The following is a 20,759-nucleotide window of genomic DNA, read 5'->3' on the forward strand; positions in this document are numbered from 1 at the left end:
AAGTCTGAGTGTGAGACAGGGGGTAGGAGGAGGTAATGACAAAAATGAAATGAAAATGTAGGCCTGTAATGTTTGATAATGTGAGGGTAAAGATGAATATATTTTAAAAAGATTTTTTAGGGAAAATGACTTTTACTAATGCAAATTTTACATAGTTACCATAATTATGAGTAGGCCAGTAAAAACTTTGCAGGTATATATAACTGTAAGCCACGACTTTAAATGTCTACCTCTATAAATTACTGCATGTAGACTCTGTAATGTGATTAATAGAAACACACTAAATGGTTAAATAGAATGAACATAGATTTACGTACATAGCCGTATGTGCTGAATGCATACATTTGCTAAACCCTTGCAAACTAAGAAACCAAGTCAATGTAAAGCCACTAATTTCTAATTTCAACATACACAGCTGCCTTTGGGATACTTGTTTTCTAATTATAGGAAACATTTGGTTACGGTGGTAAAGTGTGTGTTTTGCTAAAAAATGCCAAATTCATGTCTAAGAATTATCTGCTTATTGTATTGCATTGCGGTCAATATTGAGATGTTAGCATCATTCCCATGATTTACTATCGCCATTATAGTATGTATATTTTTAAAGAAATTAGATTGATTTCGTTCATATAAATCGACTCCATCACTATGGTCTCTCTGTTGAATTACCTTCCTTGCTTCTTCAAATTCATTTTCACCCTGAAAGCTTGGGGGCACCTTGTCCGTACGCCGCTCTCGGGGGCGAGCTCCTCGAATGTGTGCGTGCGCGCAAAAGCGTGTCTGAGTGTGTGCGCGAGTGTATGAGAGCGTGCGAATGTGTGCGAGTGAGTGAGAGAGTGAGTGTGTGCGTGCGTGCGCGCGCGTGTCTGCCTGCTCTGCTGTTGCTGCCCTTTGATCCCTGCATTAGTGTTAGTTAGGGGCTCGGAGACACACTTGCACCGAGAGCAGCCATAGTCAAGACACGGCAACAACAACAGCGGCACCTCCTCCGCCTGTGTTCCCATTCCCCAACAATACACTTTAAACCGAGCAAAGCCAGGTGCACGACCAAGTCCCTGCCATCACTGGCGCCTCCAGTCTCAATGGGAAAAACCTTTTTTCTTCTTATCCCTAAACAAGGACGAGAATGTGATTAAAAACGGGGGAAAATGCCAAGGAGGAAGCAGGAGCAACCCAAGCGCCTGCCTTCACGTAAGTCGTTCACTCGATTTGTGCAATTTTAACAGCTCTCCGTGTGTTTTGCGCAGTAGTTTAGGGTTAAAGAGGTGAAACAGACAAAAGACTCGGCGTAGGTTATTTCTCCCTTTTTAGGTCCGAGCGAGGCAGCCATGTTGTTGGCGATGGGTAACGTTAGCAAGGCAGAGAGTGGATAAATGATACGTGGCTTTATTAAGAGTGAAATCGATTAAGGTCCGGTTCCGCTAAAGGTTGCGGTCAGTTGGCATATGTGTCGGTTGTGTGTGTGAGAGGAATAACGGCCGAGCGTTTTCGGTTATGTGCTGGTCTCTGCTAGGTCGCTTTTCGGGGTAGAAAGGGGAGGATCTGGGAGTCTGGCCGCAATAAAATGAAGGGTCAGTCGGATCAGACAAGCCAGAGTCTGGCTTCACAAACGCGAGTGTTCCTAGTTAGCAATAGCGCTATCTAGCAACGCTCGGTAAACTTAATTTCCTCGGCAATAAACCGTGTAACTTTCGCCTTGTAGTTTTGCTGCTCAAAATCGCGGAACCGAATTTGTTCGCGCTTGTTTGTCGTCGAGTTTAAAAAGTGTGGAAAGGTTTTTTTTCCTTCTTCTTCTAAGCCAGTGTGTTTTACTACCCCTCCCAGTCTGCATGCAGGCTATGTCAGAGCCATGGTCGGTCACCTGAAGTTCAGGGTTTTTCCCCCCATCCCTTTGCAGCCATTCATTGCAGACAGACTACGATCAATAAGGCTGTTAGAAAAGGGAAACGACAGTTTCGTTGTCCTGCGTTGCTTAAAATAACACAGTGCCGCAACAGAAAGCTATCCCAATTCCCATGTAGTTTATTTTGGAGGGAGGTTGGTTTACTTTTGTACGTTTGACCCTCCGTATCTCGGATGTTCATATTGTACCTTTTATCAGTCAGGATAATGAAAGCTGTAGTAACACCCTCCAGCCACTAGAGGATTGCTTAGATGGTTTAGGTTAATGACAACCAATATTAAAGGAGATATCCTAGATTCCCATGTTTTGCTGTTGATCATTAATGTTCAATACATGCGTAAGCATAGTTACTCATACTGGTATGCAAATGTAATGAATAATGCAGTGATTCATCTTTATATCAACGGTGGCTTGATACATTTATCTTATGACACAGTCTTCTTCATTTTGTAAATGTCAGATCATGCCAGCTGTTCAGAGTAACCGGCCATAATCAGATCACACTTTTATGATTTTATTTATTCAGTTTACTGAGATGTAGTTTTCTTAAGGTTTGAGAAATGAATGTGCTCCTGCACCTGAAACATGTCCTGCACATGAAATCAAATATAAATAAGAGCAGTTCCTGCAGCTTCACACAATATATACAAATGCTGTTTTTTTTTTTAATATTCAATGATATACTGTCCAGATGTTTGACCTAGGGTTGAACTTGGGAAATTGCAGTAGCTGGCTGGGAGGCATAAAGGTAGAGACTGGATGACAGTGGGTGCACTGAGTGACTGTCAGTGTATCTTTTTATGTACTTATGTGTGTGACTGAGTGACAGGGATATTTGGACAGTGAGCAGTATCTGATATGCTGCAATAGGTGCACATAAACAACATGATGAACCACAAGGTGCAGGGTCATGACAGTACGAGAAACAAGTTGGCTTCCTTAATGACACGCACTTACGCTCTTTGAGAGTTACTCTGTTTCCAACTTGCTTATTAGAATACCGTGTGGATTACAGTATGACCCAGTACAGTATTGCTACTTATTAGCGTTGTCATTCGTCCTCAAAATTAAATTAAATGTTTAGTTTTGCTCATCTGGAATTACTTATAGGTTAGTTTATGACCTGTAACCCTGTCAGCTGAGACCTATGTATATCAATAGTCTTTGAATATTTTGTGATGGGCCAGTAGTGTCAAAATGCTGCAAAATTTAAATTGATTTTATGCTTTTTTTGTTTTGTGTGTGTGTGGCAGACACAAACCATGTTATAGTACAGTAATTGATTGTCCATTACAACCTGCAAATGTAGTACAGTGAAGTTGGATTTTTGCAACTAGGATCTTTTTAAAACAAGTACTAAGGGATAGCTGTGGGATAATCAGGTTTTAATTTTCAGAATGCTGTGGACTGGTTAAATGTAAAATCTGACAGGTAAATTGGGGTTGTTTGCTAAAGCTTCCTGTTTTTGGACGTGTATTTCAAAAGTTACAGCTTTGAAGTAAAAGCTGTATTTGTCAACGCATTGTTCATGCACAGCCTTAAACATGAAGTCCAGTACTTTGTTTTAGACATAAAAACCAAATAAGAACATGTCAACCTTTCAATTAATTTGCTTTGTAATTGGTCTGCAACAAAAATACCCTTCACCCACATATCTGAAATCATGTAGTCCTGTGTAGGCACTGTACTGGAGCACTGCTGTGCCTGTGTTCTTGGGTTTAAATGAAAGCCTTTATGATTTAGGAGTTGTTTCCCTCCTCAGTCAACAAACTGTCACAGAAAAGTATGAATTTGTCAGAAGCTTTTTGCGCTTTGTTTTGGATCTTCCCACTCCAGAATGGAAGTGTCACCTCATGCCATTCGCTGTCAGTCTGTTTTCATTATTCAGCCAACAACACCCTGGTAGTGTGCCAGCCAACAAGCACAATATCGAGCTTCAAATCTCTTCATCTGTGGTGAAAAAGGGCAAGCTAATACACTGGCTTTAGTGCTGGAGGTGCTTTATCTTAGCACAGGCCCAGATATATGGGTTGTGTATCTTAATGTGCACTGTCCTATTGTCTGTGGTACAGCTTGTGAGAGGAGGCTGTTCTTTGAGTGTGTGCATAGCACGCACACGTGAATAAGCAACTTATGTGTGCATTTGTGTGTGTCTCTCTGGGTACATAAGCCAGCTATGGAGGTCACAGTACAGTATGGCGCCTTCACTGTGACAAGTAAACATGACCTTTGGTGCCACAATGAAAACTGCCATTCTTTATGACCTTGCAGCATGTTGCTGTTTCTGTAAATTTGCTGCCTTGTTACTTATTCTTTAAATTGGGCTTGATTAAAATGTTTTCTTCGGGGGGGGTGAATTTACAAATTACACTTTGAGCTAATCAGCAAAAATGTATGAGGCATAAGCATGCCGCATCTTAAATGACTGCCTGCCAAACATTTCTCTTTCTTGTCTCAGTGCCTTTTTAAAATAAGTTGGTGAGTATGTTAAAAAGAGATTGAGCCCATATAGTAAATAACCAAACCTTAACTGTATTGAAAAGAACACTTTTATTCTGCATCCTCCTCTGGTTATCTACATTTGAAACAGAGAGATTTTAAACATTTCAAGACATTTTTAGTCAGCCAATGGCTGACTGACTGGGTGGCTCTCTACCTTACTGTAATGGCGGGTCACTGGCTCCCTTCCACTTGCTATGATTATAATGACCTTGGTGGGGCTGGGGCTTGAAAACATTGGATTAAGGGGAAAGGAAAATGAGAGGAGGTTTCCATTTCATTCTTGGCATAAAATTTGTGGGGCATTTCTGCCAAGAATCCCCCACGTCACCACTGCTGCCACATCTCCCCCCTCAAGTTGATGGGGCTTGGGTGCTCCTGTGTCGAGTGAGTGGAGCTCAAGCGAATAATGATACACAGGCTTTGGCATAGAAATGAATTAAAGGGCAGGGGAAAGGTGTTGGATGCTTCACTTACCATACACTGTTGTAGAGAGCAAAGAAACCTGCTTTAAGTGGACATTCATATTTACTGAGAAAACCAGACTCTTTCTTTTGTGTTGTACTTAATGGAAAACAGTGAGACTGATGTAAAAAAAGCTGTAGTTGGGTATGATTTAATGGGCCTAGTTTCAAAGAAGTATCTAAGCCTCAGGGTGTGGATCAATACTCACAGTATACACAAATGTTAACCTTATTTGCTGCTTTAGACAATTGGCAAGGCACACAGACAGCGGGTGGTTTATTATCATGTCAGTGATAAATTTCAGTTTTTATGCAACTTAAGAACAAATCTTTCCTAACAACTGGAGCCCTCTGTGGGTCTGTATGTTACTTAAGATGTAATGTGTGAAATACATCTCTTAAACTTTTCTCACATTGCCATTGAATAATTAATTTAAACTTGTGCTAAAGTGTCTCTGTAGAACTAGGCTGATTTTTTTAACTGATCTTTGTATCCTGACAAGTTTCATCGGTTATGTGCTATTGGTAAGTTTTGGTTGACTTTAATATTTGGTATATGCTGAGCGCTGCAACATCAATATTGTAGAACTGTAAAAGTTCAGCATCACAGTGGCAGTGGTTGCAGATGAAAATCACTCTACTCAGATTATGTCACTGTACCCACACTTTTAGATTTTGCATCCATTTGGTCAGTAGTGCTTAAACTTCCACACAGATTCATGTGTTGATGTAGGAAATTATATATATATATATATATATATATATATATATATATATATGTATATGTATATATATATATGTATGTATATGTATATATATGTATATGTGTATATATATATATATATATATATATATATATATATATATATATATATATATATATATATATATATATATATATAATGTATATATATATATATAATGTATGTGTGTATATAATGTATGTGTGTGTATATGTATATATGTGTGTATATATATATATATATATATTATATATAATATATATATATATATATGTGTGTGTATATATGAGTATAACTGAGATAACTTGTATTTTTTTATTTCACAACAGAATTCCACTTTTCTATCTTTCTATTTCTAGACACACATACTTTTAAGAATTTTTTTTTTTTACCATTTTACCACTAGAATGAAAGCCGATGTCTTTTCCATTTTGTACAGGAATAAAATACATAACCTTGACTGTGGTATACTTTTGAGTTACACTCCTACATTGTTGCTGTTATCATGTCTTTATTAAGACATTTTTGAGATCAATGAAAGGAGACCTAAGCATTTAATAATTTAGCAAGATATACTTTTTTTCTTTAGAAGAGCTGATAATTTATGTGTGCATGTAAGAGCCCAGTTGTGTTACAGAATTCTAAGTTAGCTGCCCAAAGTTTTTAAACTACAGTTAGCCACAGTCATTTTAATATATCAATCTGATTGGTAAACATTATTATATACCTTTTGTTTTTTATTTATTTATTTTTTTATAAATTGGTATGTATCGCTAGAATTTAACATTCATACGATTTTATTTACCAAGGGTTGGGCATTAACGCAGAATACTTTAAAACAAGCGTTACTACTGTACACTTCAGGCTCTTGGTGTAGTTTTAATTGTATTAATTTTGCACTGTAAACAGAACATTATTACAATGAGTATTAAAGTAACAAGATTTATACTCTTATCTTAGGTATAGTCAGTGCCAGTGGCAAAACACACACACAAAAAAGTAAAGTACTTTCCAGTTTGTGGTTTGTTAGTTGTCTGCTGTGATTTTTAAACATAAAGTCCAGTAATGCTTTACATGTCAGTTAACCTCAGATCGTAATATGAACACAAAACTAAAATGGCGTAATTTTTCAATGTTTGAATCAAAGATTAAACCTTGATTCAGCTTCTTCAGCATTTGATTACAAATTACTTCTTTAAATATCAATAACTTTAGTTAAAATTGTCTGTGGATATATTTTTTTCCTTAAGGAGTCAGTTATCTAATTATTTCAAAGTGTGTTCTCTGAGCAGTGAATTTGCTTGAGTACAAAATCAGGTAAAAGTGGCCATCCTCATGTCTCTAGTACAATACCTGCCTGTCTGCCTGGTCTCAATCAGAACCCCCTCTGTGTGGAATGGAAGTGCCTCAGCCTCGATAACGATTTTTCCCGTGTTGACAAGTCACAACATGGAGATCTACAGCTCGGAGAGCAGCCCTTTGGCTACGCAGAGCCCTGCTTGCACTGAGTAATAGCAATCTCACAGGAGTAGCAGGCTTTCAGCTGGCAGCAGTTCATACGGAACAGCTCGCCGGTGCAGCTGGGAAAGACAGAGCAGAGGGGAGAGGGAGAGAGGAGCTGGGAGAGAGGAGCTGGTGGTGGTAGCAGTAGAGATGGAGGGAGGGAGGAAGTGGAGAGGAAGAGCTGTTAAGAGCTTTGGGCGGTTTCTCTGTTGTTGTACCACACAAGTGCATCCAGGCCCTGCAGGACAAGCCTTTAACAGGCATGAGGGATAGAGAGCATGAGAGGAGAGGAGGAGGTGGAGGAGGCAGCGGCAGTGGAGGTGGTGGTCTGGGGAGCTGAAGGCGGCCAGTCGTGCCAGACGCCCGCTCTAAACGGGGATGTGATTTATTGTTGGATTCTGTCTCACATTTCACTCTTAGAAAGACACTAAAGAACATATAAAGAACTTCCCCAATTTTCTTAGGAGAACGTCCTGGCTCCTGTGAAGAAATTTTGCAGCATGTGCTGCATCTTGAACCAGGTACAACATTGGGAATAGTTCGGCATGAGGTGGCATTTAATCTTAGCCTTTTGGCTATGGGTTCTGCTTTGGTTATTACTTTTTGACTGTCCCTGTAAACCTAGTGCTCTAGTATGCATTATAAACTTCCTGCTTTTTGAATCATGGTAATTGTGAGAGTTAGGGCCATCAGTGTATCTATATTTTGATAAAATAAAATGTAATGGCTTCTGGCCAACTTGATGATCTTTGTCACCCTCACAGTGCACTGTGCTTCAAGGCACAGTACTGTGCTATGAAATGACCTCACTTCCTGTATGGGTAGAGAAGGGCAGGAGGACTCTTACTCATACACACAGATGTTCTCTCTCTCAAGCACAGCCTTCAGTCCACTAGCCAGCCTAACCCCTCTCTCCTTTTAGTGTGGAAGTGTTTCCATATTGCACATTTAGGCAGTCAAGAGCAAGACACAGGGTAATGTCTTAAACTAGCCAGACTAACAGCTGTGTGTCTGCAGCTTTTTGGGAACTAGATCAGTTTTATAGGGAGATTAAAAGTACAGAGAAGGAGGGGTGGCTGTAACAGACACAGGATAGTAGGACCATAAGGCAGTGACAGCTATCTTGGGAAACAATATATCACCTCTAAGAGGAGAGTGGAAGTAATTGGCTGCGAGACAAAATCCTGAGAAATTAAAGTCATTGATGTGATGTCATCTCTGAGAAAGCTATTGTCAGTGCAGTGCGAAGTTATTTATGATGCTGAAAGCACAGGTGAGATTGACTAATTCAGTGCTGTAGAGCAACCTTTCCTATTTGCACATTGTAGTCGTAGCATCTCCTCGTGCATTAATAAAATGTTACTCAGGTCTCCTCCTCCTTTTATTGTTTACCAAGAGCATTTGGTCACTTGAGTTTGTCCTTGTGATGCTAACAAGATTAGGTAATCACTGTATATTTAATTCCAAGTAGCATCGCTCTATTGCATGGTACCTGCAAGAACCATGATCATATTAAGAAATAAATGAGACAGAACCCCTATGGCAGAGTAGCATAATGAATGAATGGTAGTGGTGAGCTGTTCTCCAAAAGACTGAATCAGACAGCTTAGCTTAATATTGCCCGTATGTTCCTACACTCAGCAAGTGTTTTGAATGGGGACATGTTGGTTCAGATTGCCTTGTCATTAATCCTCGTACTCTACAGGGGAGTGGTCAGCGGCAGATGTATTTGCACTTCCTCCAGAAGGGTTTCTAGATTAGCACAAATCCTCCCAGAAAAAAATTGAAAAACCCTTTTAAAAACCTCATTTGGCACGCACAGCCAGACTTTGTGGGCAAAGAGAGCCATACCTTCCTTTACATCTCATTCCCTCTGTTTCCTGTGATGTTTTTATTTTTTATTTTTAAATCGTCCACCTTGTGGTTTGCGGTCCTTAGCCCCATGTCAATTTGGACAGAGCGCTGTAATTGTTTAGAAACTCGGTTCTGTCATTTGCATGTAGCAAGCAGCCACTTTTCCAGTTTCAGTGGTTTGACCTTGTTGTACCGGCCAGCCAGAAATGAGATCATCAGAAGAGTAGACGAGAAGCTGACATCTCTCCTCCACCTACCCATGGCTTTAAGTGATGGTTGTCATAGCAATCATTATGCCACAGAACAGACTCAGTGGGTGAAGGATGGCTTTGAATGCGGCAGCCTCAGGTCACAACCTGGTTATGACAGAACAGATAGACCTGTGAGGGTTGGTTGCAGCACAGAGTCTGTACAAAGTAAACAGCTGCATACATCGAATGTCTGGTACATATAGATTTCAGCCTGAGATTGAAATTATTGAGGCAGTGTCTCTCTTTTCATACCTTCAAGAAAGCGAGGCAGGTATTGGTGTAATAGAGAGGGAAAGACCAGTACAAGGTGAACAAAGCTTTTATTCCCATCAGCTGCCCTGGCCAACATTAAACATGGAGATTGTTTATCTCCCCCCCCCAATCTGCCTGGACCTGCATGTAAATAAGGTTAGTGGTTAGTACTTCCTGCTGTGCCACAGCAACCGCCCCCCCAACCACACACACTTTTTTTAAATTTTAAATAATGTTCTGAAAGTGCTCCCCCCGTTCCTGGGGTAGAGACCGGGACCAATCCTGATTAGTGTCCCTGTCCTAAAAGACAGGCTAAAATCCAAGCAGGCATTGGCTTGGGACCTGCCAAACAGTTGTCAAACCAATACCACTATTAAAAAAAGGCATTTCCCCCCTTCTCAAGATTCCCTCCCTCCCCGTCTTCTGTCTTTTTGCTCCTCTGCTCATTCTCCCCTGCTGTCCTTTCTGACTGTCTCTGATACACACTGCCCCCATCGCTCTAACACACTGTCCCCATACATACATACATGCATACATGCATGCATGCATACATACATGCACATATAAAATTATCTCTCGTTCTACCCCCACTTCCAGCCAGACCTTGTTTTGTAGCCCTGGCTGGACTGGCTGCTAGAGAGCTGAGTGTCCCTTTTGCCAGTAGGGTGATTTACAAACAATACATGGATGCTGTACACACTCCCACCTTCCACCCTCCTACTCTCTCTCTCACTTCTCATCCACAGATACACAATCACCTCTGTGAGTAGCTTCAGTATGCCAGAGAACTACGCAGCAGGGTGATGGCCTGTTCTTTTCACACTTGTTCAGAAGAATGTACCCTGTCTTTTTGAGAATGCTAGCGCGATATCTCTGTCTTATTTGAAATAGGCTACTTTGTCAATCGGAAGAAAAATTAATGCGCTCTGACTAGTATATCAAATGGTTTTTAATTAGTTTTCTACTAATTATGCTATTACTCTAATTTTACTCACCTCACAATCACATGAAGTATTAGTTAGTTTCATATGAACCCACATAAAAGCTGCATGCATGACAATTGATATAAAGCAGGAGATACGTTAGATGAAGAATTGCAGGCACATGCTAATGCCTTCTGTAAAAAAGTAAAAAAGCACTCTTAAGTGCTCTTGTTATGTCTCCATAGCAGCTATAAAAACTGCTGAACATACGTGCTTTTGGATATGTTACTTTGTCAATGTTTAGTAAACTGTTTTTATATGTGATTCTTTATGAAACAGTTATGCCAGCAAAGCAAGTTAATTTGGTTATTATAATCAAAATGTAGTACTCTGTACTAATAAACCGTTTTAAACCAACTGTAGTAAACCAAGCAATCAATCTAGCACAAGGGTGTCTAGGAGTAACATTTGTCCATGATACACTTAAAAAAAAAAGTGCTGCTGTGAGCTCAATGACCTATAAAAAGCATTCACCCCTTGAAAGTATTCAGCTTTTTTTCAGCATTGAATAACTGACAATTTTAATTTCACTCTTTGATACTGTTAAAGCAAGAAAGACTTTCATGTCAAAAGTTAAAAACAGATTGGTACAAAGTCATCTAAAGTAAACATACAAGACAGAATATAATTGCATAAATATGGCGTATAAATTATATTGTAATATATTGAATGAAAATAAATAACGGCTTAGATTACATACGGTAGCCTAGTGCTTTACTGACTAGAACTGAAACTATCTGTTGTGTTTGCAAAGCAATGTTTGCATACTCCTCTTTAAAAGCATAAAGAAATAAATTAACATAGTGTAACACTCGTGTGTAACACAGAATGTAGACTATTTTTAAAAAATGAATGACACTTTTTTTCTGTCTGCCATTTAGGTTACTTTCCACATTTAACAATCTGACCTTCTCTCCATTTTCTATCTTCTTCAGTCACTCTATAATATAAAAATTTGGCAGTACATCATCCAGTGCCACTATTGAAACATGTAGTGTGAATACAGCTTACAGTAGGAACTGTGGATTTACTTTCAAGTCAACTAAAGTATTATCCTATCCTATCCTAAATTGAAGTCACACTATTGACTGTTTAGTGTTTACTGTAGTCACATAGTCGATTGGAACTTGTATCTAAACAAATGAACAATGCGTTTCTTGATGCCTGACGTTATCATGTAGTCAGGTCCTCCTGTCTGACAGCTATGCAAGTCCTTGCAGATTTGTAGCCATTGATTGAAACCAATAATCAGTATTAAGTTCAGTTGATTTTATTAATTTTTTTATTTTTTCGGATATCCAGGCCTTAGCATTTTTTTACTTGGTTCAAAGCAGAATCAGAAAATTAGCAGCGTCCAGATGTGCAAAACTGAAAACCATCTACACAAGTTTAATGCTGTAGTTGTATACATAATGACTTGCAGGGAGAGAATACATAAGCAATACATTTTAATTTAGATAAATTTAATTTAGATTTGTTTTCACTTAGATGTGTAAAATAAGGTTTATTTGTACTGCATGGTATATGCATAATGTCTTGCTTGTTTCTCAGATGTGCATGCTACCAGTTTTTTTAGACTTTTTTTAGACTTTAAAAGGGGGCTGCAAGTGTTTGCCAGATTTCACTTTCACATAGACTGCTTTTACATGCACCTAAGTTACCAGGTCACAGTCGGCTTTCTCAAGAAAGCTGATTTCTTAAGTGTCATGAATTGGAAGCTGGTTTCTAAAATCAGGGTAGGGGATTAGGGAAACCTGGTTTACCCAGGTAGATTTCTGTCAGAGAACCCTGATTTCTCTGCCACACACACACGTAACAAGCTTTCTAATCGGCTTTCTCCATCTGCGCATGTGCGCAACAAAAGGCTGCAGACAGGAACACATAGCTGAGTAAAACAATGACTGAAAGTAGAGATCTTTAACGGGCACTGCTGCCTAGTTTTAAAAACAAAGTCCACCTAAGGTCAGAAAGGAATCTTAATTTACTCAGATTTTTCATTTAATTATAATTTATTTAGAAGTCTAAGTCTTTAATTAGAAGTTTAAAAAAAGTCACTTTCGCACGTGGATTTTTAACATTCAGACTATTGTGGATCGGCCGCATGTATCTTTCCTTTTTCTACCCCTGCGCTGTCACTGCTGCGACAAGAACCCACACAAAGAGAGAGAGAGAGAGAGAGATCAGAAAGCAGTGTTTTCAATCCCTATACAGTTCAAATCTGTGCGCCAAGCTCCTAAAATAAGTCCAAGGTGGAGGAGAAATCAGGTTACTCTTGTACTGCATGTATACGGATTTCCCGTAACCAGGTTTCTTAAGTGCATGTAAACACTGTTCCCCAATTACCCAAGAAAGCTAATTTCTCTGAGTACCGGTTACTTAAGTGAATGTAAACACAGTCAAAGAAGAATGCCACCCACATATGCTAATCATATGATATCCAAAGGCTGACATTTTAAGGAATATGAAGAGTCCTTTAGCATAGAATCAAGGAACTGGTCTGTGATGAAAAGTTTTTAGAGACTATTGTGCCAATGAACCTCATTCATCAAACAGCACGTGAATGCATTTTTTAAAAATAAATTAACTTATGTTTTTATAGATTAATAGTTCTTGTATAGGAAAACAAAGATACTCTCGGGTCAACTAGTCTTAATTTGTTTGAAAGGAACCTCATATTTCGCATCCTTCTTAAAATACCTTTTCAAAAATGAAAGTTTTCTACTTTGGCTGGTCAGAGACTGACTTGGTATATGAGTCCAAATGAATATAATGTTATGATTTCTGATAACAATGCAATTTTGGATAGGGTTGGATTTTTTTAATTGAAATTTTAAAACGCATTGAATCTTCTGTTAGAAATTATACTATAATACAGTGAAAGCGTATCAAAGTCTAAACGCCTAACTCAGAGGGGTACTTGATAGTCAAACGCAGTGGAAATTATGATTCAGATATTTTTGTTATTAATAGTATTTTAAAATGATGGGAATATTTTTAATTCTTTAATAAAAGCACTTGCCAAACAGGCCCTACCTGCTCATCTCTTCGAGGATTTTATTTTTTATTTTTCCACTGGAAACCAGGATGGAAACTTCTTACCCCTGCTAAATAGATTAGCTTTTTTTTCTCCTCCCCCCCTTTTGGTCAAATTATACCAGGGAATGTCTGCACACAAAAATAAACCCATAAGTATCTTATGAACATGGGTTGAACCTTGTAAATGCACTACATTAACCTTTGATATTTAATGCTTTTTTACATGTATGAAAAAGTATTTTAAAAACAGCAGTGTTATCAGTTTTGGACCACCGTGTGGTATATAGTTTAGTTAGCTTACAGTGCTTGAAACTGTAACTGTCAGTCAAATGATCTCATAGTTTTTCTCAATCATTCAGTACAGCATATCAAGCTGAGTTTCTTTCAAGGATAAATGTAGTTGTGCACAGCCTGGTTGGTCTGTCTTTGAATAGGCATTTGACTTTTATACCAGGGTTTTGTAAAACCTTATGGTATGTCATGTGAAAATTGAGAAAAAATTCTGTCTTTAAATATTATACTCTCATTCACATTTGCATTCACATACACGATCATTTATATCATTGCGTTGCAAATCACACTTTTTGGCAGTATGAAACAGCTTTCTTCCATGTGGTGCAAATACACATGAAGGAAATTAAAGGTGAACACACGTAGATTCAGAACACACGTAGGTGTTGGCAACATAGCGCAAACTTTTATTTCTTTTTTTAAATTAGTTAACATTAAGTAGCAACACAGTTACAGCTACAGAGGCTTATGGCTGCTACCGGGAATGTTTAAAGTGTAATTTTTTATTAAGCTCTACACAGTGCATGTATGTGTGTCTGTAAATCACAAAATCTATCCTTATGTTGTGTTAATCACCATCTGGTTGCCTTCAACAAGACACCAATATGATACAGTTGACGTATTAACACACAAAAGTAAGTAAAGAGAAACATGTTTGAGTAATATCAATAGAACATGTTTACATTTGTTAAATTATTCATTCTTGTTTATTGTTTTACCATAACCTGTTCAAAACAAATAACGTTTAATTGATTTAATTGAATGCAGAATGGGTGCACATTTCTATATTTTTTTTGCATGCAGCAAGTGCTTGTAAAGCATAACTAGAGTCTCCATGCTTTGGGGTTCGTTGTAACACAGCATTACAACTAAGCCACCTCTTAAAACAATAGCAAGAAGTTGTATAAAATTAATATGTAACTCAAAAGAGAAAAATAGAGGTTGTAATGTTTTTTTAATTTGCTGTACTACATTGTAGACAGAAAATCCATATTATAAATATTGTGTTACGTAGTATCCTTATCTTAGTATCACTGATTTAGTGTCCATATCTAATTTTATGTGTGTTTTATCATTTGACTCATTGGTCTGTCATAGGTATTGTATATTACTTTGTTACACATATATTATACATATATTGTACTGATTCACCCTCTTGTGTTTTATTTAAATGGTATATATAGAGCTCTTCTATCTATTGGCACTCAAAGTGCTTTACACTGCTTCTCAGTCACATTTGCACTCACAATTACACATGCACACTCAAACATCGATGGGGGAGCTGCTATGCAGCTGGCCAACACTGACCAGGAGCAGCTAAGTTATGGTTCATTGTCTTGCCCAAGGACACTTCAACATTTGACGGGAGGAACCAACATCTGCGGGATTGGTACCTTCCGGGGTCATAGTCACATTATTTACCCAGTCAGAATCAATGGCTGATCAGAGATCAGTATGTTAGAGAGCTATTTAGAGTGGCTTATGTTGTGAAAACAATATGCATAGGGTATTTAATCAGGCACATCATATGTTTGTTTTTAGTGATATGAATAACTTTAAAGTCTGACTTTATTGACTTTCCAGAATGGCTTCTGGAAACACACCCCACATTCTGGACTCTGGGAGCAGATTCACCTCTGATTACAAAAATTGACCCACTCTGTATTGGTGCGCTCCACTATCTTGATCTGTTTGTAGTTGTGTTTTTGGGAGGGTCAAAAAACGCCATCTTGTATGTATGTTAGCTGCAGATAGTTTTGAGTTTTTTCTGATTGAGGTTATGTTAGATAGGAAATTTGTATAAGAAAAAGGATAAGAAATTGTTGCAGTGGTAATACCATACACAAGAAAATAAAAAGGTACTTTGATTCGCTGAGCTAAATATCCAGCCTGAGTGTTCTTTTTCACTAACGAGTCGATGCTAGCCTAGGCTAATTCAGCATGTTGAATCAGCTGAACAGCGCCTGACATGAGTCAAACTTGAGCTGACAATGCGGGCCATGCCAAAAAATACACATACACTTCCCAGCAGCCCGATTCTGCCCAATGGCCCACTGTTGGCTTCATGTGTCATGGCCATAAAAAAGATTTTAGAAATGCCTAAAAACGCATAGAACCTGGGCAAAGGTTGTGTGCAGTCTGTTTCATCTCAGCTGCTGAAGTAACTCCTTCATGGTGTATTGGTGGTTTCTCTCCTAGTCTGCTTCTTGCATAGCCATTTAGGTTTTAAAAACAGCCTGCTCTAGGCAGATTTCTCTGTGTGCCATGTTCCTAACATTTTATAATGATGGATTTACCTGTATTTTATAGGATATTCAGTGTTTTTTGTAAGCATCCTCCATGTAAGAATGGAGCCTGCTCTTCAATAATGTTACAAACAGGTATTGCCGCCTGCTTTCAACCCTGGGCTGCAAAGTATTGCTAGAACAATACTCTTAAACAATTGATGAGAACCCTACTTTGTTTAACTATGGAAATTATTCTTGAGTGAGATTAAAATCTTTTAATTTATAATATAAAGTATAATATGTTTATATCCTCATATATTTGCAGCAAAATATTGGGTGAGCAATGTGTTCAGGAACATTGAATATTTTCAAGAATCTAGGGAAAAAAGTGGTTAAAATATTCCCAGCATACAAACGTGTGTTACATGTCTGTCCACAGCATGTTCAGAGGCATATGAGAGCCACACAAACTTAAAATCCAAGTTGTATCACTTCACAGTACGACATAAACTGAATACAATTTCCTCTAAAATATGTTCCGCAAAGATGCTATAGACATATTGCTTCTCTCAATCCAGCAGTTTAGATCCCTAGCTTTGATGTCATATTTGAAGTTATGAAGTCAAGATTTTTTTAACATGAGGTGCTAAAAATGGAAGGGAGAAACAAACCAGGGGGAAAGTGCACATCATCTGCAATAAGGAATTTCAGAGGTCTGGGTCTCTCAGTCTTCTCATTCTCTTCCAAGAACATTTCTCCTTCCTGTTTCACCTCTGGCATGTAGCCCAAAGTACCCACAAACCACGGAGACCAAGGCTGAAAATACACAGATGGTAATTTGCACTACATTTCAATACGACAACCATCATTATATATAGTCCTGCTGCCTTAACCCTGATCATCACTGAGAGTATTGCCTCACCTCAGATTCCAACTAAAGGATGGGCTCTTTAAGTTTCCGTCATGGACTACATGTCTGACAGGATAACAGAGATAGTGGGAGATGAAATAGAAATGCTGATTCTGAGTTTTTAGTGTTTGTTTAAAATAAACCTTGATTCATAAAATAGTGTTTGTTTAGTCTGGATGAAGACATTGTGGCAACATAATTAATTGCCAGAAGAATATGTAATGGTTTAGCTTACTGTTGCACTTTAGAAAATATGGTGTCAGCCTGAAAGTAAAGGGCTTGACTGTTACACTATATACGGTGGCAAGAAAAAGTATGTGAATCCTTTGAAAACAGACAACAGGTAATTTCAATCAGTCATAAAAAATTATCTGAGCTTTATCAAAGTTACAAATACAGATACGAGGGGCGAATGTGGCGCCGGAAGATAGAGCAGTTGTCCACCAATCTTGCAGTTGTTTGTTCAATCCCCTTCTCCTCTAGTCATTCGTCGAAGTGTCCTTGAGCAAGACACTGAACCACAACTTAGTTGCTCCCGGTGAGGTTTGGCCAGCTGCATAGCAGCTTCCCTGTGTGTGTGTGTGTGTGTGTGTGTGTGTGTGTGTGTGTGTGTGTGTAATTCTGAGTGTAAATGGGTGAATAAGAAGCAGTGTGTAAAGCACTTAGAGTGCCAATAGGTAGAAATGCGCTATATGAGTGCCATTTAAATGTGCCATTGTAAATGTAAGTCATAACACAGCAACAGTTATATCATTATTTAACAGTCTGTGTATTAATTTAACACCTCTTTTAAACCTTTGCGATTCTGGTTTAAAGGTGCATTTATATATGATATAAATCCCTCAACAAGCGTATCCTTAAAGAAGAGCTTCTGGTAGCTGCAGATCAGGCCTGCACAATGTTAAGCAAAAAAATAAATTGATTATTCCTCCTCAAAACACTGCTTCAGCTCAGCCATACTTTTGTAGCATCTTCAGGGGGTCACTGAGTGGGTCACTCCAAATGATGGCTTTTCTTTTCTTTAAGTCATTTAGTAGTAGATTTACTATTGGATTCTTGTCCTCCTGCATCACCCAACTTCTACACAGCTTCAGCTGGTGGACAGCCACTTGGGAACTCATTGTCCCCTTGATGATGGCAGGCTGTTCAGTCCCAGAGACAGCAAGGCAGCCCTAAGTTGCTTTCAGATAGTTTCACTTCACATGAAATATGCAGCCCTGGTTATTAATTTGAATGGCCAAGAGCATTTTCACGCCCAGACTAGCACCACATTTTGTGGTTCTTGTTCATCCAATAAGACCAAAGTCAGTTAAACACAAACATGCAAGCATGTATCCCAGGTTGTTTTTTCTAACATAAACTTTGTATTTTCTTCGTTTACTTCGAGGTTGTTACAACTAAAGATAAAACTGTAATCCTGTCCTGTGGGTATTACAAAGTATGCTGTGTTTTGGTGTCTAAAAAGCAGACAGTTAAATAAATTAAATCTGTCCATTACATATTATATTTCATTATCTCACCAGTACATGAAACAACACACCTTCACCCTACCAATGCTTTTGCTGCATTTTTGTCTGTGGTAATACAGTACTCAGACATCTCTTTTTGCTGTGCATAGTTCACATTAGCAGATGCTTCCTGTGTACTTTTTATTAGTCAGATTACACTTTCAGTATGGTTTCATTGGTTGGATTTCAGATTTGCTAACTTGCCTTCTAATTCCATTTTTTGGTTAATAGATGTCACATCCTTTCATGTGAATAGATGAAATTGTGAGTTGAGTGCAAAAAAATAAATGCTCTCAAAAAGAGTAAAGCATCAACATAATATTTATGCACATTAATTTAGCACAAAAGCTCCTTCACCAGAATGGAACAAAAATTGTAAAGGAGTGCATAAAAAGATAGTTACGTAAAATAAAACTATATAATTGCAAAACTCTTTTTTTTTTTTCTCAGCCCTTGGTATTTTCAAGGTTCTGGGGTTGATTCTTCCTGATGTTGCTATTACTTGGGTTTACTACATCTATCACTAAAGCTTTTTATTAGGTTTGTCCACCACTACTATGCCTGGATGGTTGGTTATTATCAGCTTGTCAGTCTGTATCTAGAATTATCCTATTTTGACTTTGTGACTTCCAGCCTGTACTCTGCAAAGATGTTTCTATAAACTATGCCAGCCACTTGGTTATGGCATTCCATGTATACCCTGCCTGCTAGCATCTTGCACCCCACTGTTATGTGCTTGATTGTCTCAGGGTAATCTTTTCACAGCTTGCACCTGGAGTCCTGACTGGTATGGTTTTCCCCAGCTTCTACTGATCTTGTACTTAGAACCTTTTCCTGTGTTGCTAGGCTTAGTGCTTTTGTGTTGTCTTTCAGTCCAGTTTTGTCCAGCCAGTGGGATTTTATTAATATCAGCCACTTGTATTTGTCAGTGGTACATACCATGCAGGGGTTCCTGCTTATCTTTTTCTTGCTCCTCTGGTTTCTGCTGCCTGAGCTATTCACTAAGGACATCATCACTTGGGGCCATCTTCCTGATGTATTCCTGGATCTTTGTTGTTTCATCCTGGTTAATGGCTCTGATGTGCACTAATCCTCAGCCTACTTCCTTCCACTTGGTGTAGTCTTTGGATGCTGGATTTGTGGTGAAATCCTCTATGCATTGTAATGAAATTCCTTGTCTTGATTTCAATGGCTTTATGCTGACAGTACTAATTGCCTGGACTTTGTTCTTTCCATGCAACTGACTTCTCAGGACTTGCTTTACTCTCTGTAGGTACTTGGCAGTTGCTGGTTTCCTGGCAGGCTCTTCGGGGTTCCCATTTGCCTGTGGTATCTCAAGGTACTTGCAGCTTGCCTTAACACCTGCTTTATTGCCTGACAGGATCTTTAATATTGTGCAGTGGCAGGTTATTGGACAGTAGTTGGATGGTGCTGCTCACTTCTAGGGGTCTTTCAGGAGTAGGACTGTCCAGCCTTCAGTTAACCATTCTGGGTGGGTACCGTCCATTAGTAACTGCTTCAGTTGTCCTGCCAGGTGTTCATAGAATGAAGTAAGCTGGTGTTGTCCAGCTGTCTCTTCATACTTAAGACCCTCTCTTGGAAATCTGCCATTGTGCTGGTTACTGGTTCTTGTTCAAGAAGGTTACTGTGGTGTTCCATCAGGTCCATTAGCTATTGGGCATTGTTGTTATTTGATGCCTCCTTATCCTATATACTTTTACTACTACACAATTTTGTTCAGTCTCCAGCCAGCTCTCATGTTATTACCGTGCCACTGAGAGTACACTTTGGATGAGTTGGTGGAGAACATTCCTTTTTTTTTCTCTCCCGCATTAACTTCTCTGGTGTGCCTCTTCAGCTGGGTAGCCAGGGCTTTGAGCCAGTGTTTGGTATTCTCCAAGGCCTCCAGTATGGAGAGTTTGTTGTACATCTTTGGTACCCCTTTCTTCATTAGGTCTTTCTGTAATACCAATGGCTGGCCTACTTCTTTCTGTGTTGCCCCCTGACCTGTCTTAGCATTTGTGTTGTAACTTGTCAATCTGTAGCTGTGATAGCCTGATATTGCTATTGCTTGGGATTGCTACATCTATCACTACAGCCTTGTTTGTCCAAAACTACTACATTATGATTTCCAGCCTGTACTCTGCAAAGATGTTTCTATAAACTATGCCAGCCACTTGGTTATGTCGTTCTATTTATGCCCTGCTTGCTAGCGTCTTGCACCCCCTTGTTATGCACTGATTGTCTGAGGGTCATCTTTGTACAGCCTGCACCTGGAGTCCTGACTGGTATGGTAGACCCTTGCCTCTACTGATCCTGTACTTAGAGGCTGTT

General features: G+C 38.8%; 1 protein-coding gene across 4 annotated transcripts in view; it reads left to right on the plus strand.

Annotated features, from left to right (window-relative positions):
* The first annotated feature begins 750 nt into the window (after positions 1 to 750).
* znf827 (zinc finger protein 827) overlaps positions 751 to 20,759 on the plus strand; it is a 72,013-nt gene continuing 52,004 nt past the window's right edge. The window contains exons 1-2 of one of the 4 annotated variants that reach the window (XM_067496586.1): positions 751 to 1,191; positions 19,699 to 19,764. In XM_067496586.1, coding sequence (XP_067352687.1) covers positions 1,149 to 1,191; positions 19,699 to 19,764 — 109 coding nt within the window. In that variant the 5' untranslated portion in view covers positions 751 to 1,148. The remainder of the gene's footprint in view (positions 1,192 to 19,698; positions 19,765 to 20,759) is intronic. The other 3 variants (XM_067496585.1, XM_067496583.1, XM_067496584.1) reach the window with 3 other exon arrangements.

This window comes from Channa argus, chromosome 3 (assembly GCF_033026475.1).
Source record: "Channa argus isolate prfri chromosome 3, Channa argus male v1.0, whole genome shotgun sequence".
Lineage (NCBI taxonomy): Eukaryota > Metazoa > Chordata > Actinopteri > Anabantiformes > Channidae > Channa > Channa argus.